The sequence below is a fragment of the Gymnoscopelus braueri genome, assembly GCF_963280865.1.
Source record: "Gymnoscopelus braueri genome assembly, chromosome: 15".
NCBI classification, from domain to species: domain Eukaryota; kingdom Metazoa; phylum Chordata; class Actinopteri; order Myctophiformes; family Myctophidae; genus Gymnoscopelus; species Gymnoscopelus braueri.
In genome coordinates, this window is record NC_137620.1 from 932219 (window position 1) to 951535 (window position 19317).

The 19317-nt window shown below is 41.7% G+C and overlaps 1 protein-coding gene across 1 annotated transcript in view; it reads left to right on the forward strand.

The window, feature by feature from the left end:
* trappc14 (trafficking protein particle complex subunit 14) overlaps window positions 1-19317 on the forward strand; it is a 66814-nt gene that overhangs the window by 40662 nt on the left and 6835 nt on the right. Inside the window, 5 exon segments of the mRNA XM_080450592.1 lie at window positions 127-143; window positions 145-180; window positions 909-1081; window positions 16227-16366; window positions 18481-18680. Coding sequence (XP_080306718.1) covers window positions 127-143; window positions 145-180; window positions 909-1081; window positions 16227-16366; window positions 18481-18680 — 566 coding nt within the window.

Here is a 19317-nt window from a genome sequence, read left to right on the forward strand (position 1 = left end):
TATTCATCCTAGTGCATGACGGAGGGACAATTTGACGATAAATGTAGATCTCCACGATACAATTATTGTGAGTGGTTTGCTATTACGATAAACGATAATAACGAGTATGTGTTTGTATGAATGCAGGGTCTGGAGGTACCTCTGGTTGCAGTGGTCCACTCCAAAACTCCCCTTCACCAGGTATTATCGTCTTCTGTGTTCATCCTCATTAACCCATTCGATCCGGGAATGTATCTGTGTCATTTTAAGATTTCTTTGGCTATTCAAAAATAGCAGATCTGTAGATCTGCTTTTTTTTTTATCGTGAACATTTTTGAAAATCTTTTGGGGAGTCCCTGGAACAAAACAGTTTGAGATGGGGGGTCCGCAGCCAAATACATTTTTTTTCTTCTAAATCCTAACAGTATGTTGCTATATCAGAGGTGCTCCAAATGATATGTATTTGGCCGCGGACCCCCATCTTAAAATATGTTGTTCCAGGGACCCCCAGAAGCACAGATCGGAGTTAAAAAGGTTCGCTTTAAAACATACAGGCTATTCAAAGATTTGCACAAATTTTCTGTATTTTTTTAGTAGCAGTTCTACAAGCTCATACAAGCACTCAGTAAGGTGCTATGAGCTTGTATAGGGCAGATAAATATACAAAGAAATTCTGACATATTTAATAATTTTCAGAATAGTAGAAATAGCTGATCTCCAAGCTTAAACTTTGTGACGCGTTGTAAGCTTGTAGATCTGCTATTTCTGCTGTTTTTGAAAAACTGCAGAATCTTCAACATGGATACGATTATGACGCTTATGTAAAAATAATTGCAATTGTCTCAAAGAATTGCGATTAGGCGATGACGTCATAATTATAACATTTGACTTCTTGGTACTAATTGTCCCCCGGTGGCTTCCGTCCCCAGGTACATCTCCACCCACTACTCGCTGCCCAGCATTCGGTTGGACTGTCCGCGGCTGGTGATGACGGCGGCCTGTCCCAGCTCCGTGCGACCCCAGGAGCACTTCCGGGTCAAGTACACGCTGCTCAACAACCTGCAGGACTTCCTGGCGGTCCGCCTGGTCTGGACCCCCGAGGGTGAGTGTGCCACTGTTCTGAATACGAAACAATGACACGTAGTGATGTTTTGAAACGCTACCTGCTACTGGTCCCTCAGAGGAGCTGTTACACTCTGAGCTAGTCAGCGCTCCACAGTCAACACTGGACCACATGTGGTAGAGGAGCCAAAAACTGCACTCAAGTAATATTTATATATATATCTCCATGGGGTGACTAATCGATAGAAAAACTTTTTTTTAAGGTGAACTATCCCTTTAATTCAAGGCGTCTTGGGGTGAGGAATTGTCCGAATTTTTGGGGGTGTCAAGTAGTAGTTTCAGAGTAAGGAAGTATCTTGTAAAAATTCTTACTGAAGTTACTTCCTACAAGCTGTTTAAATAATCAGAATGTAATTGAAATGTCTGAAATATAAAAGTGTAAGTTCAATAGAAGAAAATAATAATAATATAGATTACATTTGGCCCAAAAGTAATGCAAGTAATTGCATCGTTGCTGTCAGGCTTTATCTCCATATTCTGACTTTTTGTGTTTTTTAATAGACAGACCCGACAGACGATAATTTTTCAGGGTCTCAATTTCTAATGGACTTACCAGTAATGAACAGCCAGCTCCATTCCTGCACCAACCGAACAGGGCTTCCCCTGAGGGCCTACTGGGTTACTTTGTACCAAGCGCCCAGGGCTTCCCCTGAGGGCGTACTGGGTTACTTTGTACCTCTGTTATGTTTGTGTGTGTGGCCAGACTGGCTGGTTCAGATGACCATGAAACACAAGGCTTTGAGACTATGCATTTTCCGTGTGATTGACAGTTCTTAACCCATTAAGACCTGAGGCGATTCTTAAAAATGTTTTCTAAATCCTAACAGTTTTTTTGAAAAAAAAAAAAAAATGTTTTCAAGATTTTTCAAAAATAGCAGATCTACAAGCTCATATGAGCTTGTATATCTGCTATTTTTGATTAGCCAAAGTGACACAGATATGTTCCAGGTCTTAATGGGTTAAATGTTTGGTCAATGTTTACATGCTCCATACCGCCTGAAAATGTTCTGTGCCAGGGACGAGGAGAAGATTTGTGTCAAAAAAATCCAAAATTATTTAAAAAATGTTCAAAAATAGCAGACACACAAGCTCGCAGCATGGCACAAAGTGAGCTTATCTGCTATTTTTGAAAACCACTGTTTCTAAACCACTGTTCTAAATCCTAAGAGTTTTCTGAAAAAACGTATATTGCTATATTATATAGCTAAAATCTGAAATGACACAGATGCTTTCCCAGTTTTAATGGGTTAAACCACTTAATTTGACTTTCACCATTTTTCTGAAATAACCAAAATAGCAGATCTACAAGCTCATGACGTGTCACTACTCTTATACAACAAGTAGGGCATTAATGTACAAAAATAAGACAAAAAATAAGACAAACATATACAGGTTTCTGACGGGTCGAGAAATAAATCCCGACAGGGTGATTAGGAACCGACATATAGCGGAGGTGGCTAATCACCCTGAAGGGATTTATTTCTCAATAATGACCGGACACCCGTCAATTATCCCACTCATTACACGGTTACTTATTAAATTAATTAATAAATTGACCCAAAAGTAACAACAAAACGAAGTATTTCCTTCCTTACGGTAATATAATGAAAGTATTCCATAAGTGTTGTGCTGGGCAGACACGGTCGCCTCGGAAAACAAGGAAGTGTAGTTGATCAAATAGAATACATTCTTGGTTACGGTCTATTTCTCGCTTCAAATGTTTTCAAAAACATTCTTGAGAGCAACGTTTAGTTGTATATGACATTGTGTGTTTGTTTACATGGCTGTCATGTTGGATACGGCACAAAATCAAGCAGCGCAGCAGGTGCTCTGAGTCTTTGATTAGACAGTGGTCTGTTATTGAGCTCATCAGTCATTATCCAGAAATAACACACCGCTGAATTCAGTGATTGACCAATCAGAATCAAGCATTCAACCAAGCCGTATAATAAGCATGGTTTACGTCATGGTTTAAGAAGATTGTATTGAGCAGGTTGAGAAGAGTAATAAGCAGTGTTGCCATGTCTGCTTATTGTAGCCCATTTAGACCTTATGCCTATTCTCTAAATCAGTAGTTCTCTCACACTCAAGATTTATCAAAAATTTTCAAAAATAGCAGATGTACAGTACAAGCTTGCGCTTGTGAGCTTCTATATCTGCTATTTTTGAATAGCCAACGCTAAAATCTAAAATGACACAGAAGCTCTTCCAGATGGTTTTAATGGGATAAAAGACTTCTAAAGTGTGGTTGCTTATTTGGGCTTGGTTCCTAATTTTGCTCAAACCATCCATCCATCCATCCATCTTTTATCGCTTATCCGGAATCGGTTCGCGGGGGTAATAGTTCCAGCAGAGATTTTTCCAGTCTTCCCTTTCCAGAGCAACATTAGCAACTTCCCCTTGGGGCATCCCGAGGCGTTCCCAGGCAAGTGTGGAGATATAATCCCCCCATCTGGTCCTTGGTCTGCCTCGGGTTCTCCTCCCAGTGGGACGCGCAGCAAGGACCTCCCTAGGGAGACGCTCGGGAGGCATCCGTACTAGATGACCGAACCACCTAAGCTGGCTCCTTTCCAAGTCAAGGAGCAGCGGTCCTACTCCGGTCTCTCACGGATGACTGAACTTCTCACCCTATCTCTAAGGGAGAGGTCAGCCACCCATCTGATTTCATCATTTTGGCAGCTTGTATCCGCGACCTTATTCTTTCGGTCATGACCCACACTTCATGACAATAGGTCAGAGTAGGAACGAAGATTACTCGGTATATCAAGAGCTTTGCCTTCTGGCTTAGCTCTTTTCGTCACAACAGTGCGGTACAGGTTTGTTCAAACAAGTGGTTCTAAAACATTTTCATGTTTCCCCCAAATTAATATGTATTTGTCCACGGACCCCCCATCTGAAAATATTTTGTGCCAGGGACCCCCGTACCAGATTTGTGTTAAAATGTAAAAAAGAATGTTCAAAATGTTTTACTTTTTTTTTTAGATTTTAGATTTATTTTTGTGGAAAATAGCCGATGTGTATATATATCAGGGGTCGCGCTAGGATTTTAATCTGCCGGTCCCAATGTCCGGAAGGATTCAAATTTATCGGACATCTGACAAAAATAACGGTCATAATAATTTGTATGCATTAATGGCAAGCAGGTGTGTAAATACAGCCTAACACTTAGGCTTACAGCATTATATTTTGGATTGAGATATTTGAACATCATCATAATATACACATTTTATATAGCAGGGTCATCTTACACAAATACATTAATTACCTACATTACCATTTGCGCATGCTGCGTGCGTAATGGTTTCTCAATAGTCAATTGCGTTTGAACGCATTTTCTAATCAAAGGGCACTGCACAAAATTGGGCATTTCAGATTAATCCTTCATAACGTGGCTCAGCTGACCTGTTAGGGCAATAAACTATAGACCACTACTCACTCACAGGAGGTTATATACTGTATAGTTAGACAGTGGATGCCGTCCGTGCGTCTGTTGGGACAGCCGTGGGAAAGTTGATGAGTTGTGAGAATCTTGTCGTCTCCTCATAGAGCTATTCAGTTCAAAGTGGTAACGTTTTAACGTGTCCACCTCATAGAGTTAAAAATAGGTCCACGATTATGATTAACGTCGTGTTTCACCTGGATGCCATAGTTGCAGTAATAGCTGTTGTGGAGAGTATTTACGCATCTGTGTTGGATATTTCATCTTCAACCTGCACTGTTGTTAAACTGTAGGGCAACTTGCCAACTTTACTCACAAGTTGTGTGTGACTGACTGTTAAATACAAAACTTTATATAATGTAACTTGTAAACGGACCGCGGTCTCTGTCTGACTGCCGAGACCGCAGTCTACGCAGCAGCAGCAACAACTACGCAGCAGCAATAACAACTCTCTTCTTCCTGTTGTACCTTCACAATAAAGTGTCTCCCATTTACCGCCCTATCCAGCACATTTTACACTGGTTATTATTAACAGGAAATAGGTGTAACTTAACAGCGTGTGACACACTCTTTCTTTCTACCTCTCTCTCTCTCTCTCTCTCTCTCTCTCCCAGAAACACGGCCAGCGGGCAACCCCCCTTGCAGAGTGAGGCATTACTTTACCTGAGTTATCTTCTGATAGTTGTACTTGAATGTTGACATGAAATAATAATCCTGTGTAGTGTTTCATAAGCGCAAGCTTGAAAAAAAACAAACACCGTTGAGAAAGGCTAGGATCATAATACCAAGGATTCGACAGTGATGTCAATACTATGCGACACGGAAGTAGAACTGCATAAAGATACCAAGGATGTGTCAGTGATATGACATCACTAACGAATCCTTGGACATATATGTAACTAGATGAACGTGTGCGAGGTACAGCCAGTGTTGCCAGATATTGTGAGAGAAATAAGCAGCCAGGTCTATGAAAACAAGCCCAAAAGAAGATAACTACCTAGACATGGGATATTATATATTTGAAAATTGCCGATCTACAAGCTCACAACGCTTCGCGACCCATTGTGAGCTTGTAGATCTGCTATTTACAAAAAAATCTTGAGGGGGAAAAAAGTGCAAAATGTGGATTCTTTTTTTTTTTTTCATTTACTTTTTATTGGATTTTTCAGAACATGAAAACAAACATACACAAAAAAGAAAAGACTAGCACATTACTAACAAACAAACCGAACATACAAAACATACAAATACAAACATATAAGGGGAAAATGTGGAATATTTTTGACACATATTTGTTAGGGGCTCCCTGGCACAAATTATAATTTCAGATGGGGGTCTGTGGAAAAATACATGAACATGTTTGAGAACCACTGGTTTAAACAACAATCAAAACATTTGGAAACAAGCCCAAATATCAACTACATTTTAGAAAGAAGCCGCTTATAATAAGCAGACATGGCAACACTGGCATGCTGTTTGGATGTTATTGTTGGAGATCACACCCACATGGAACCTCCCCTGCCACAAGGAGGTGCAGTGCACCAAAGCATTATGGTCATTGTAGTAATGCAGCAGTCCAGTCAAACCCCAGTCAAAAACACATACTTCTATATTGTTCTGGCCATAGGGTGCAAATTTCAAAATTTGCTACTGTTATCTACTACAAATATTATTAACATTGAGTGACTATAAGTTCTTCCAGGGGTGTGTGTGTGTGTGTGTGTGTGTGTGTGTGTGTGTGTGAGAGAGAGAGAGAGAGAGAGAGAGAGAGAGAGAGAGAGAGAGAGAGAGAGAGAGAGAGAGAGAGAGAGAGAGAGAGAGAGAGAGAGAGAGAGAGAGAGAGAGAGAGAGAGAGAGAGAGAGAGAGAGAGAGAGAGAGAGAGAGAGAGAGAGAGAGAGAGAGAGAGAGAGAGAGAGAGAGAGAGAGAGAGAGAGAGAGAGAGAGAGAGAGAGGATTTGAAATGTGTTTTGATTTGCGGTGATAATTAATGAACGTGCTGCTGTACGGATTTTTTCCGTACTTTGTCATAAAAAAATTGTAAAAACCGGCAATTATCGGACTAACGCGACCTCTGATATATATATATATAGGTTTAAAGTGCTCATGTGTTAGTTGCTTCTTCTGCGCTTATCTGTATAGACCTGGTTGCTTATTTCTCTCGCAAAATCTGGCAACGCCGGTAGCGAGGTCAAAACAAAGGAGACAGCGGTGCATGTAGGAGAGGAGTGAAGGAGCAGAGACAGTCAGGGAGTGGTGTGGAGAGACCGCCGTATGTAACTGATACCCACACAGAGAGCGAATGAGAGTTAATGCACAGCATGTATGAAACTCTATCCAGCATTACATAATGTGGTTTTTTTTGGGTGCGGTAGCGTATTGTACTGAGTCGCAATGACGGGGTCTCGGCATGGCTCACGTGTTTTTCGGTGAAGTGTCACACATTGTTGTGAGGGTGACATCAGACACCCACACGGTGGCCCAGCTGTGAGAAACACCTACTGTACCAGATGTTACTGTGTGTGTGTGTGTGTGTGTGTGTGTGTGTGTGGGGGGGGGGGGGGGGGGGGGCGGTGCTAGGCAATTTGGCGCCCTAGGCAATATTTTTACTGGCGTGTACTGTTGTACATTGTACAAGTACTGTACAATGTCAGCCAGTGCAGTCACTGTCACTGCACTGCACTACACCTACAGTTTTACATGTTTGTACATGGTTTAGTACTTTTCAACTCTTCAGTGTAAACTGTAAACCAATCATTTTTCTCTCTAAATATATACCTGTAGGTGAAAATATAATTTAAAAGTACAGTTACTGTTAAACGTTGCCAGATAATGTGAAGATTGTTTCAGACTGATATTGTAATAAAATGTCATCAGCTGCTAAATAAAAAATCACTGGTTTGTGTAATAATGTATTATTTACTTATTTTGATGGCGTCTTCATGCAATGTCATCACGACATCGTCATCACAACCCTGTAACTGTCCTTTAAAATGACTTGTCCTAGTTACATGTGATTTACCAAGTCATCAACCTACTTTCTTACAACTTCCTAAATTAGTTATCAGCACTGAATCTTGTTGGTGAGTGAAATGTTTCACTGGGTGGTACATCTGAATGGAAGAAAAAATAAGCACCTCAAGTGTGTTGTGGTAGTTGGACACGAGGTCTACTGCTTTGAAGAAAACGGGTGGACTGATCCGACTGAAGTGCATGTCTTCAACACAGTGTCTCTGTGCTGGACGATGTTGCCCCCTGTGACAGCTGGAAGAGGAGAATGTCACCTTGACGGTTTCTCCATGGGTGTCCGCCAGGTGTCAGCTATGCTGATCGAACATTCCATCTACTTTATGGGGCGCGGATTGCTTGATGCATTTAATGTCGACACCCACAGATGGTTCAAGCCCAGGGTTTGTGGGAATGTTCCAAAGAAGGACAAGCACTACTACGCAGCCTGTGTCTTGGGGAAGGCCATATATGCAATGAGGGATGGATACACTAATGTCATCTACAAGCTGGACACCACCACAATGGTCTGGGCTTTAATTAACACCAGAGGCAATCCACCAACTGTTATCTCGCGTTACTCGGCCACCATCATCGGGACAAAGATGTTTGTATTTGGGGGCCAGGACCAAAGGTCTTGGTCTCACATTAACAACATTAGTGTGTTTGACACAGAGACCAACTGCTGGCTGAGCAATCCTTCTGCACCCTTTCAGCGTCTTCCAGAAGGACGCGAGGATCATTCAGCCTTTGCCTACAATGGAGAGCTGTACATATTTGGTGGCCAATGCAAAAACAAGGACTTTAAGGATCTGTGGAAATTCAATCCAGAGACCTTCTCCTGGAAGGAGGTGGAGCCAAAAGGAAAAGGCCCGTTTTCAATGTATCAGGTGTTATGTTGCATGGTGGGAGATTGTATCATCTTCTTTGGAGGATACAAACGATGCTTCTTCAACCCATCCGGAACTGCTACAGCGCCTGTTTGCACTGATACACTGTTCATGTTAGATTTGAGGCCTAGTCTGAAGACATTATGCAAGCTAACAGTTATTCAGTACAATCTGGAGCAGTCAGAACTCTCACACAACATCAGGTGGGAACTGGCAAAACTGAAAAAACTGGAACAACCGAAACTGAAAGAAATGGTTCTTCGATTTGTGCGGCAAGATTATTGTCTTTTTGGGGGGTATATGTCTTTACTGTAGCACAGTCGGTAACGCTGGCGCCTCACAGCTAAAAGGTCCTGGGTTAGATTCGCGCCGGGGACGCTGTGGGCACTGGGGGCGTGTCTTCTCCTCCAGCGCCATCAGCGCCCATACCCTAGGTGGGGTTGGCGAAAGGGCCTACTCTGTGTGGAGTTTGCATGTTCTCCCTGTGTCTCCTAGGGTAGTTAATACCCTCACAAAAACATGTAGTAATCCAGGTCACTATACCACCTCCCCCATCACAGCCGGGGCGCCTGATGGAGGGGAAGGGAACTGGTTGGAATAACGTGTTCCTTCCAAGCGCTACGTACTACCGGGGAAACTCCCCCCTGTCAGGTGACAAGAAGGTCAGTTGGCTCTCATGCATTGAATGAGGCATGAGCTTGGCCCTGGGCTCCCTAGGCTGGTGGGGGGAGTGTAGCGCCCAGGATCACTTAGAAAATTGGCACCGGGTGAAAAAAGGGTTACAAAATCGTGGGTACTTTTTTTTTTAAATAATTGACTTGATTAAATGTATCGATTTTCAATTAATTGAATTTGTTTTTGGAGCTATTGAAAGTTACAGTTATGGTGTGTGTGATATCAAATGTGAGCTTACCATATCACAGTAATCCTTAACACATTGTGTGCCAAAACTGTCCGGACCGTTTTTGAAAAGCTATGCATTGAGTGCCATAAACGGTCCGGACCGTTTAAGCCAATTTTTGTTTTAATTTTTTTTTTCCCACACAGGGTGCTCTAACGCAACTTTGGGATCATCCACGGAGTCTCTAAGAAGGAAAGGACGGATGTGGATCCGTGCCAAAAAAACCTACCTCTCGTCCGCTCCCAATTCCTTGAGAAAAAGCTTCATACCTCCATTTCTTTTTACCGTGGTGTAAACAAGCCGTTTTCGTTTGGGGATCACTCTGCAATGGCGGATCGCGTTAGAAATATTATTGTTCCAGGCGATAGTTCCTCCACCGTCGTGCAGACTCGTGCACGGATCCTTTGTTTACATCCGCGTCCTCGTTGTGGCAACTACAGCGCTAAACATATCAGCGTAAACGGTAAGAATGCCAGCACCCTGTTTTAATAAAACTCTGGCACCAATTATATTCCATCATATTCCAGCTTTATGGAGAGAAACTCCATAGAGCACTGCAGAGGGGAGGTGTGTGTGTCTGTGTCCAGCTGATGCTCGTTGGTGATCGATAATGTTATATACATCAAGGCAATTATGTGTCTGCACTCTTTTTCGGTTTCGGACACGGATTTTTGAAAATGACGCCCCTTATCAATCAATCGATAATCGATCAACTAAGCTATCAATTAATGAATTAATCGATCATTTGCATCCCTAGTTGACAATGTTGTTCAGTGTGTTTCTGTCGTTTTCATTGTGTCTATTGTGGACAAACCCTACTGTTGCAACTATCCATTATTTTCTTAGCGATTATTCTATTGATTACTTTTTTCCGATTCATTGAATAATCGAGAAGCAAGCGTATCGATTAACCACTTAATTTTACACTTCGTCGCACAGTGCCGTGCAAAAATAGGCGATCTAAAATGTGTAGCTCTGCTGCTTCGAGGAATTTTGTATTTATTTTTTCGGCAATAATGACATGCCCAAGATAGGGATTGATTATTAACTCATTCACTGCCACAATTATTGCTGGCCGCGTTTGCCCACTGCCAGATTTGAAGAAAAAAAATTAAAAAAAAATTAAAAAAAATTAAAATTACGTTTTTTACGTCAGTGGCAGGATTGGTAAATGGGAAAAATTACGTTTTTTACGTCAGTGGCAGTGAATGAGTTAATTGATTATTGTATTAAATTATCGATTATTTTTTGATTAACTTTTGCACCTCTATGTTTCCATTCAATATTTTATTTACTGTATCCGATAGATGTCACGGTCTCATAAAAACCCTAGTGCCAAGTCAAGCCAAACCAAACTGTGACAGAAAAATACTTCTCGCCAATCCTGGCCTTTTTTTTTTATTACATTTTTATCCCACGATTTGTAACCCTTTTTTCACCCGGTGCCCAATTTCTAAGTGATCCTGGGCGCTACACTCCCCCCACAGCCTAGGGAGCCCAGAGCCGAGCTCATGCCTCCTTCAATGCATGAGAGCCAACTGACCTTCTTGTCACCTGACAGGGGGGAGTATCCCCGGTAGGGCGTAGCGTGTGGAAGGAACACGTTATTCCAACCAATTCCCTTCCCCTCCATCAGGCGCCCCGGCTGACCAGGGGGAGGCGGTATAGCGACCAGGATTACTACATGTTTTTGTGAGGGTATTAACTACCCTAGGAGACACGGGGAGAACAGGCAAACTCCACACAGAGTAGGCCTTTCGCTGGGGATGTCATTTGGCTTCAATGTTTTGGCATCTGGCGGCTCAACTCTAGGTCAGTGGTTCTCAAAATGGGGTCCGGGGACCCCCAGGGGTCCTTGGTGGGGTTCCAGGGGGTCCCCAGCAAAATGTGTTAACATAGCATCACAATCATTTTAACCACTAACCTTTTATACTTTGGGCTATTCAAAAATAGCAGATCTACAAACTCATAGTGCGGCACTGAGTGCCGTGCTATGAGCTTGTAGATCTGCTTTTTTTAATCCTGAAAATGTGTGCAAATCTTTGAATATACATATTTTTTAAGTGAACATTTGTAACTCAAATCTTTGCTGCTGGGGGGGTCCCTGGAACAAACATTTTCAGATGCAAATATATATAATTTTGGGGGTCCTTGACATAAAAAAGTTTGAGAACCACTGCTCTAGGTAAACCCTGGTCTTGCTTTGTTGTTGTTGACGCTGGTGTTATTGGGATTAAAAGTACATCGTACAGCAGGGCTGGGCAATATGACTTGACATCAATATCACGATTATTTCAAACTTTACCTCTATTGCAATTAATGAACAAATATAAAAAATATATACATGTAGGGAAAATAGCAGATATACAAGCTCACAACGCGACGCATCGTGAGCTTGTACATCGGCTATTTTCACTATATTTGTATGCCACCTTTGTACAACTAAATATAATACAGGGTTAAGTGGTTAGTCAGACTAATTGATTTCCAATTTCTTTGTGTTGATTCGTTGATATATTAGAAAAATATATATAAACAAAAACTTGCTTCTCGATTATTTGGTTGTAAGTCTAAATATTGCTTTTGATATATTTCCGGTAAACTCATTGAGTGCCATTGACGCCATGTGACGTCATTTAAAATACAGCGCTTCAGTGCCATTGGCGTCTATAGGCGTCATTTGGTGTTTTCAGTGATTATGATAGAGGGCGCTCTTCCGCAACCTGTGATTGATCCTAGGACTCCCGAAGAAGAGTACTCCCGGAAATTACGTGATCTAAAAAAAAACTCCAGCCGGTCCGGTGTAACGTTATCAGATTTATACAAATATTTTTTTCTCTGATAACTTTTCCCAGATTGCGTCTTTGGTGAAAACAAGATTTATTCAACTGCCGATAACTAAAGAACCGGATGAAAGAAGAGACTCTCGTCTTTCCCCCGGAGACATCTGGTGTTTACATCGTAATTGAAAAACAATTTCTGTGGGTCTCGAAAGATTAGTAAAAACTCGGCGGATTTATTCATTCATTCATTCCTGGCACTGAATGAGTTAATTACCCCGCCCTGTTGTAGTTACTGTCGCAGAGGTTGCTCTAGATATACATTTTTGTACCCTTAAACAGCCTTAACATGTAGATTTACAACTGGCATTACTGTGAAATGTTAAGGCACTTCAAAGCAACTTCATTAATACCCACGAGGGGCAATTAGTTTGGAACAGCGTATAAAAGAGAAGCACAGTAACATATAAACAGACAAACAAACAAACAATTAAGTCATTGCTGTAGGGTGGAAACCTCATTTGTCCAAATAGGATCCAAATAAAAGAAATTGCCGATCTACAAGCTCAAAACACGCCGCAATGCGGCGTGTTTTGAGCTTGTAGATCTGCAATTTTTGGTGACATTGTAGTATGACAAAGTAGGGCATTAATTTACAAAAAAACATAAAAAGTCAAAATATGGAGATAAGAGTTGTTCTGCCCGACGGCAACGAAGTACCCCAAGGAGCTAATGTGGAATAAAATTACCTTAAACACCCTCCAGTAACAAGGGGAAACGAGGTAACTAACGTTTCTTTTAATAAATAAAAGGGAAGAAATGAACATACGGCGCTTTTAAATGTCGAATCGCCGAGGAAATTAACATTTTAGAACAGCAGTTAGTTTTTTACAAGCAGATAAAACATAATGGCACGCCGATGGCAATAGAGAAGATCCGCCTGCTACAACATGTCCAGGTGAAGACTAAATGCTTGCAGCACTACAGACATTCAAGACAAGACAATAAATACATATAATAAAATATGTTTTTTATAAATTAATACCCTATATAGGGCAGTGGTTCTCAAACGTTTTCGTGCCAAGGACCCCCAAATTGATATAAATTTGGCCGCGGACCCCCCATCAGAATATTTATTTTGCCAGGGACCCCCAGAAGAGAAGATCTTAAGATTTTTTGAAAATGTAAAAAAAAAATGCAGATGTACAAGCTTGCAGCGCCGCACAAAGTGTGAGCTTGTAGGTCTGCTATTTTTGAATAGCCAACGTATAAAATATGGATAAAGGAGTTAAAATGCATTAACACATTTCGCTGGGGACCCCCTGGAATGCCCTCAAGGACCCCTGGGGGTCCCTGGACCCCACTTTGAGAACCAATACTATAGAGGGCATTAACTAAGTATACTTGATCATAAGTAACAAATATAGCTGAGCTTGTAGATCTGCTATTGTTGCTATTTTTGAGTAAGTAGCATTTTTGAACATGAGTTTTCCACCCGACAGAGACGATATACACCACAGTTAAAACACCCAGCAGCAGAGAATAAAAACAAGTGACTACATTTCTACTGCTATGAAAGATTTAAAAAAAAATATATATATATTCATTAAAAACAAATTATGTAAAAGGAAAGCAATGTCCTCTCCACACTCGTGGGTTGTACATAATATGTTTGTGGCCACACTTTCTTGCTTGCTTGCGTGCGTGCGTGGCATGGGGGGTGTTAGAGAACCAAAACCTGTCCAAAACCATTACATTACTTTTCAGGAAATAGAAAGAAATAACCGTTGTTCCAGGTGTTGTTATTATTTAGACACTACACTCTTCATTGGGTTAAATATTTATTTAAAAAAAACACCAACAGACTTAACCACTTTCACTTTTAAAATGTTTCAAAAGTAGCGATCTACAAGCTCACCACGCGTCACATTGCGATGCACTGTGAGCTTGTAGATCCGCAATGGTCTCCACTTTTGTACGACAGTCTTGTACTATGAAGTAGGGCATTAATGTATGGGGGGGGGGGGAAACTAAACATAAAAAGTTGAAATATAGAGATACAAGATTTCTGCCCAAACTGAGAGTATGTGTTACTAACAGAAAGAACACAGGGCCGTCTGTTTGTTCTCTGATCATCTAAGGACAGATGTTGACAATGTTGTTCAGTGTGTTTCTGTGGTTGTTATTGTTGTGAGCCAGTGAAAGCAGCAGATAACAGCAGCGCTCTGAAGCCTCTCTATAAAAGATGCATAAAAAAACAACAGAGGATGACGGCCCCTGGCAGAGAAATCATGTAGTTTCCGTTCGAGAGCGAATTCTCTGTAGTCCTCCCCCTCGCTTCACAATACGCCTCTGTGTTCACATCCTCTTTAACCACATGAACCCTAGCGTCCCTGTTCTGGCCATGGCATAGGACAGTGGTTCCCAACTTTTTTTTTCGGATCAGGGGCCTATTTGAAAATCTTGAAAGCGTTTGTTTGCGGGCCCGTGTGCATGTTCAGAGCATGTTTTTAAGGTTTCATGGCATGTTGGTTTACAAAGCATGATGAGTCTTTATCATGGTCCTTCAAACGTGTTGAAAAATCCACTCCAGTGAACCATGGCAGGTTCTTTTCTCTCTGTGTTCTGAGGGCTTTTCACCTGCAATGGAAAAAAAACAATTTGCCTGCGGATGTCGCTGTTGAAGGATTTTGCCTGTCAATCATCGCCTCTGCTCCGCCCCCCAAAGGAGAAGGAGAGGGGAGGGGCGGGGAGGAGAGGGGGCGGAATTAATGGACTGTGACATCAAAGTCCAGGGGCCAATCGCCGCACTTTTCGGAGCCTAATTATTCAGAAAACCCCTCACCACAGAAAATCCATTAAATGTTCAAAGTTCAGATCTTTGGGTTCAGAACCCCCCCACCCCCCCCAAAAAAAGAAAACCAAATTTGTTTTGAAATTTGATGTCATGAAACCTTTAATGATCAATCAATAGATTGTGTTCCGGCGTGGATCAATGGAACCAACGTAGTATGCTTTTAAGTTCTCATTATTGGTATCACAATGTAAACACATTGTTTTCCAAGATTTTTTTTCTCATTACAGTCATAGTGTTTTGCCAATTATTTGGGGGCCCGCTTGCAGTACCCTCCTGGCCCACCAGTAGGCCCCAGCCCACAGGTTTCGGATTCACCGTACTAGGCGAACATTCGGGGCGGCCTAAAGTTATATTTTTGACACCCTAAATCCCCAAAAGTCTGATCCACTCGGATGGGGATTAAAAGGTTGGAACTCTTGGCTCACTTCGGTCAACAAAGTACAGTATATAGGGTTTAAGTAGTTATAAAAGACGGTCACCATAATTGTGTATGATGCACTCTTCGTTTCCCATTGATTTTTGATCGATTGATTGACAGAAACGTAATGTTCAACAACAAAAGATTAGTCAAAAGGATGCACCTTTTAAACAAGTGCTCCTTTTTCAATCTGACTGGTCTTCCAATCATACTGTAGAATATATATATATATATATATATATATATATATATATATATATATATATATATATAGCTAAAATCTGAAATAACACAGATGCTTTCCCGGTTTCTTTATTTGTTCTATTTAACACATTCACTGCCGGGGGCTTTCTAATGCTGGCAGGTAGCCTCTGCCAGCATTTTTAAGCATTCTGACAAATTTAACTAATGGTTGCTAATCACGGAGGAAATCACTGTGCTTCCGTCACAAAAAAAAAATGTCATCGTGACCTCCCGTTCTCTTGTTATACCCTTGTTATACCCAGTTGAAAATAGTCCCCAAAAATACATAGTAAAAACAAAAGTACACAGGAGCCGAGATACAGGATTTTAAAGTAATAAGTTAACCAGGAAGTGAATGGAGCAGTAAATCTTCGGATCACGTCAATCTTGGGTTCTGGACCTCCCCCCCCCCCCCCCAAAAAAAAACAATATGTCCGTGAATGAACAATGAATAGCACCTGGCAGTGAATGTGTTAACCTGCATTTCTCTTTCCCTTTGCCCTCACTGTACCTCTATCCTCTCTCTTCTCATGGACTACTACAAAATGATGGATTCTGTTTCTTTTTTTCTTTTTTCTTTCTTCTGGTTTCAGGTCGTGGAGGTCGTGCGGAGGAGGCCGGGGTGGGAGCGGTGGTGTGCCAGTCTCCCCTCAACAACCTGGGCCAGTGTCGCAAGGGCAGCACCCTCTCCTTCACCGTGGCCTTCCAGATACTCAAGGCCGGCCTGTTTGAGGTACCGACTGTCAGGGCCGTCGCCATTACAAATTGAAGTTGACTATTCTTTGTCACACTAATAAGTGTGATTAACGATTTAACCCATTAAAACCCGGGAACGCATCTGTATATCTGCTATTCTGTATCTGCTATTCGGTGCTATGAGCTTGTAGAGCTTGTAGAGCTTGTAGATCTGCTAATTTGCTTCTTTGCTTCTGGGGGGGGGTCCCTGGAACAAAATATTTTCAGATGGTGGTCCGTTACCAAATACATATCATTTTGGAGGTCCTTGACGTGAAAATATCACTTTGTGACGCGTTGTAAGCTTGTAGATCTGCTATTTCTGCTTTTTTCATGCATGAACATTTCTTGAACATGGAAACGATTATGACAAAATAATTATTATCTGAAATAATTACTATTAGACGATTATGTAATAATTTATAATTGTAAAAAGAGTGTGTGTGGTTCAGTGTGTGTTTTCTCTTGATGCTACTATCCAATTCATTTAGTGAGGCAAACACTAAACATACAGACATACTGCTATACATTCAAAATGTGACTGTCACAATTAATATGAAATTACATAAATAGTGGAAATAGCTCAGCTATTTGCACTAGTCATGGTTTTTTAGTATAGTTATTAAATGATGTAAGTTATTTGTCATATCTGCACCGTGCACCTTTTGTTCACGCAGCCTGAAAGCCAAACAGAAATGTAATTTGTATTCATAATGTTCCAGTGTTCAACGAACAGAAACGCAATGAATTATTTGAGCGACACTTAATCGTCACGTAAAATGTCATAAGCGTGACAGCCCTGCTAATGTGCAGGGGTTGTACCACGCAGTGGTGGAAAAAGTACTCGGATATTTTACTTAAGTAAAAGTATCAATACTGCAATATAGAAATACTCTGTTACAAGTAAAAGTCCGGAATTCAAAATGTACTTGAAGCAATGCGTTTTGAGCTTGTAGATCTGCTATTTTCACTAGTTTGGGTCCCCGGGCAAACATCTGATTTCTCTTCTGGGTCTTGAGCTAAAAAGTTTGGGAACCTCTGGTATAGTATACATTTTTTTTTACTGTATGCAATAAGCCTGTGTTGCAGGTACAACACATACAGTACAGTAGTACATGTAACACAGGGGTTGTGCAGTATCGCAGCATGGTACAGTATGTACTATACAAAACCTATGTGCGTACAACATGCAACACTGGCTTTTATGGGACATGATATATGTGCAAAAGAAGCTGTGCAGACTGGAGCCAGAGAGCATGTTGGACTTGACATCACATGTGGGTCCATGTTACAGCGTTTATGATGCGTGGCATGTCCCCACTGGCCTGCTGCAGTCCTGTCAGAACACTTCCATATGTTCATCTCAACATAACCCGTCTCCCTCTGAGATATCCTACTGTCTGTCTCTCCTACACTGTCTCTCTCTCAGCTGTCCTACTGTCTGTCTCTCCTACACTGTCTCCCTCTCAGCTGTCCTACTGTCTGTCTCTCCTACACTGTCTCCCTCTCAGCTTTCCTACTGTCTGTCTCTCCTACACTGTCTCCCTCTCAGCTTTCCTACTGTCTGTCTCTCCTACTGTCTCCCTCTCAGCTTTCCTATTGTCTGTCACTCCTACACAGTCTTTGTCTCAGCTTTACTACTGTCTGTCTCACCTAATCTGTTTCCATCTCTGGTTTCTTACTGTCTGTCTCCCTCTCTGTACAGTCAGTGCAGCAAATGACACACAGCACAGTGGACTGATATTTTAGTAACACTTTACTTAAAGGTCGGGTCTATAATGCAACAAGGTGTATAACATATTAAAAGTGCTGGTCAGCACATAACAGCACATAACTACCTTGACTTAGTTAGCCTGTGTCTTTTACACTTAAAAAATATATATTCAAAGATTCGCACCAATTTTCACGATTTAAAAGAAAATAGCAGATCTACAAGCTCATAGCGCGGCACCGAGTGCCGCGATATGAGCTTGTAGATCTGCTATTTTTGAATAACCAAAGAAATCTAAAATGACTCGGATGCGTTCCCGGATTGAATGGGTTTAATAAAAAGTCTTAACGATGTTTGCCATCATATTTGTGGTTTTGTTTGCGTCTCGTCTTCCGACACAGCTGAGTCAACACATGAAGCTGAAGTTGCAGTTCACGGCGTCGGTGTCCAGCGCTCCGGCGGACGCGCGGCCCCTCAGCCTGTCTCTGTCCAGGAAGAGCTCGCCGTCCAGCCCCGCCGTCAGAGACCTGCTGGACCGGCAGAGTCTGGGACGCTCCCAGAGCTTCTCCCACCAGCAGCCCTCCAGGTCCCATCTCATGAGGTACTGTATGCCCAAAAATAACACAGGACTAGAGCAGTGGTTCTCAAACTTTTTCATGTCAAGGACTAGGGGTGTGCCGATACACTAATTTCACGATACGATACGACTGGGCTCACGATATCGATACGATACGAGGATATATTTATTATGAAAATATATGGGGGGGAAGCAAATGCAAACAAATACTTCTGTTTTTGCATTATTATTATTATTGCAAAAAATATATATAATATATATATATATAAAAGAATAAGAAAAAGTAGTAGGTCGACAAGGCGCTTTGCGCCGCGTTTCGAGCTTGTGGATCTGCTACTTTTGATGCTTTTGTGTGACGCTGTAGTATGATCAAGCAGGGCGTTAACTCTCTCAGTGCCACGCCCCGACATATCCCGAGTTTTTCCCGAGTACCCTCAGTGCCAGCACGAGAAATCCCGAGTTTTTACTTTTGACTGTGGTCGCGCTATTCTGTTTATTTTTCATGATCACTTTCGCTTCCTGACTCCTTCTGACTCACCCGGAGCCGGATGTAAAAAAAAAAAAAATTCCGGGTCACGTTGTTTTTCTCCGGTGATTTTCGGCCAGAATAGGGAAAGTCACGGTTTTTCACACGGTATAAAAAGCGAACGGAGAGGTCCAC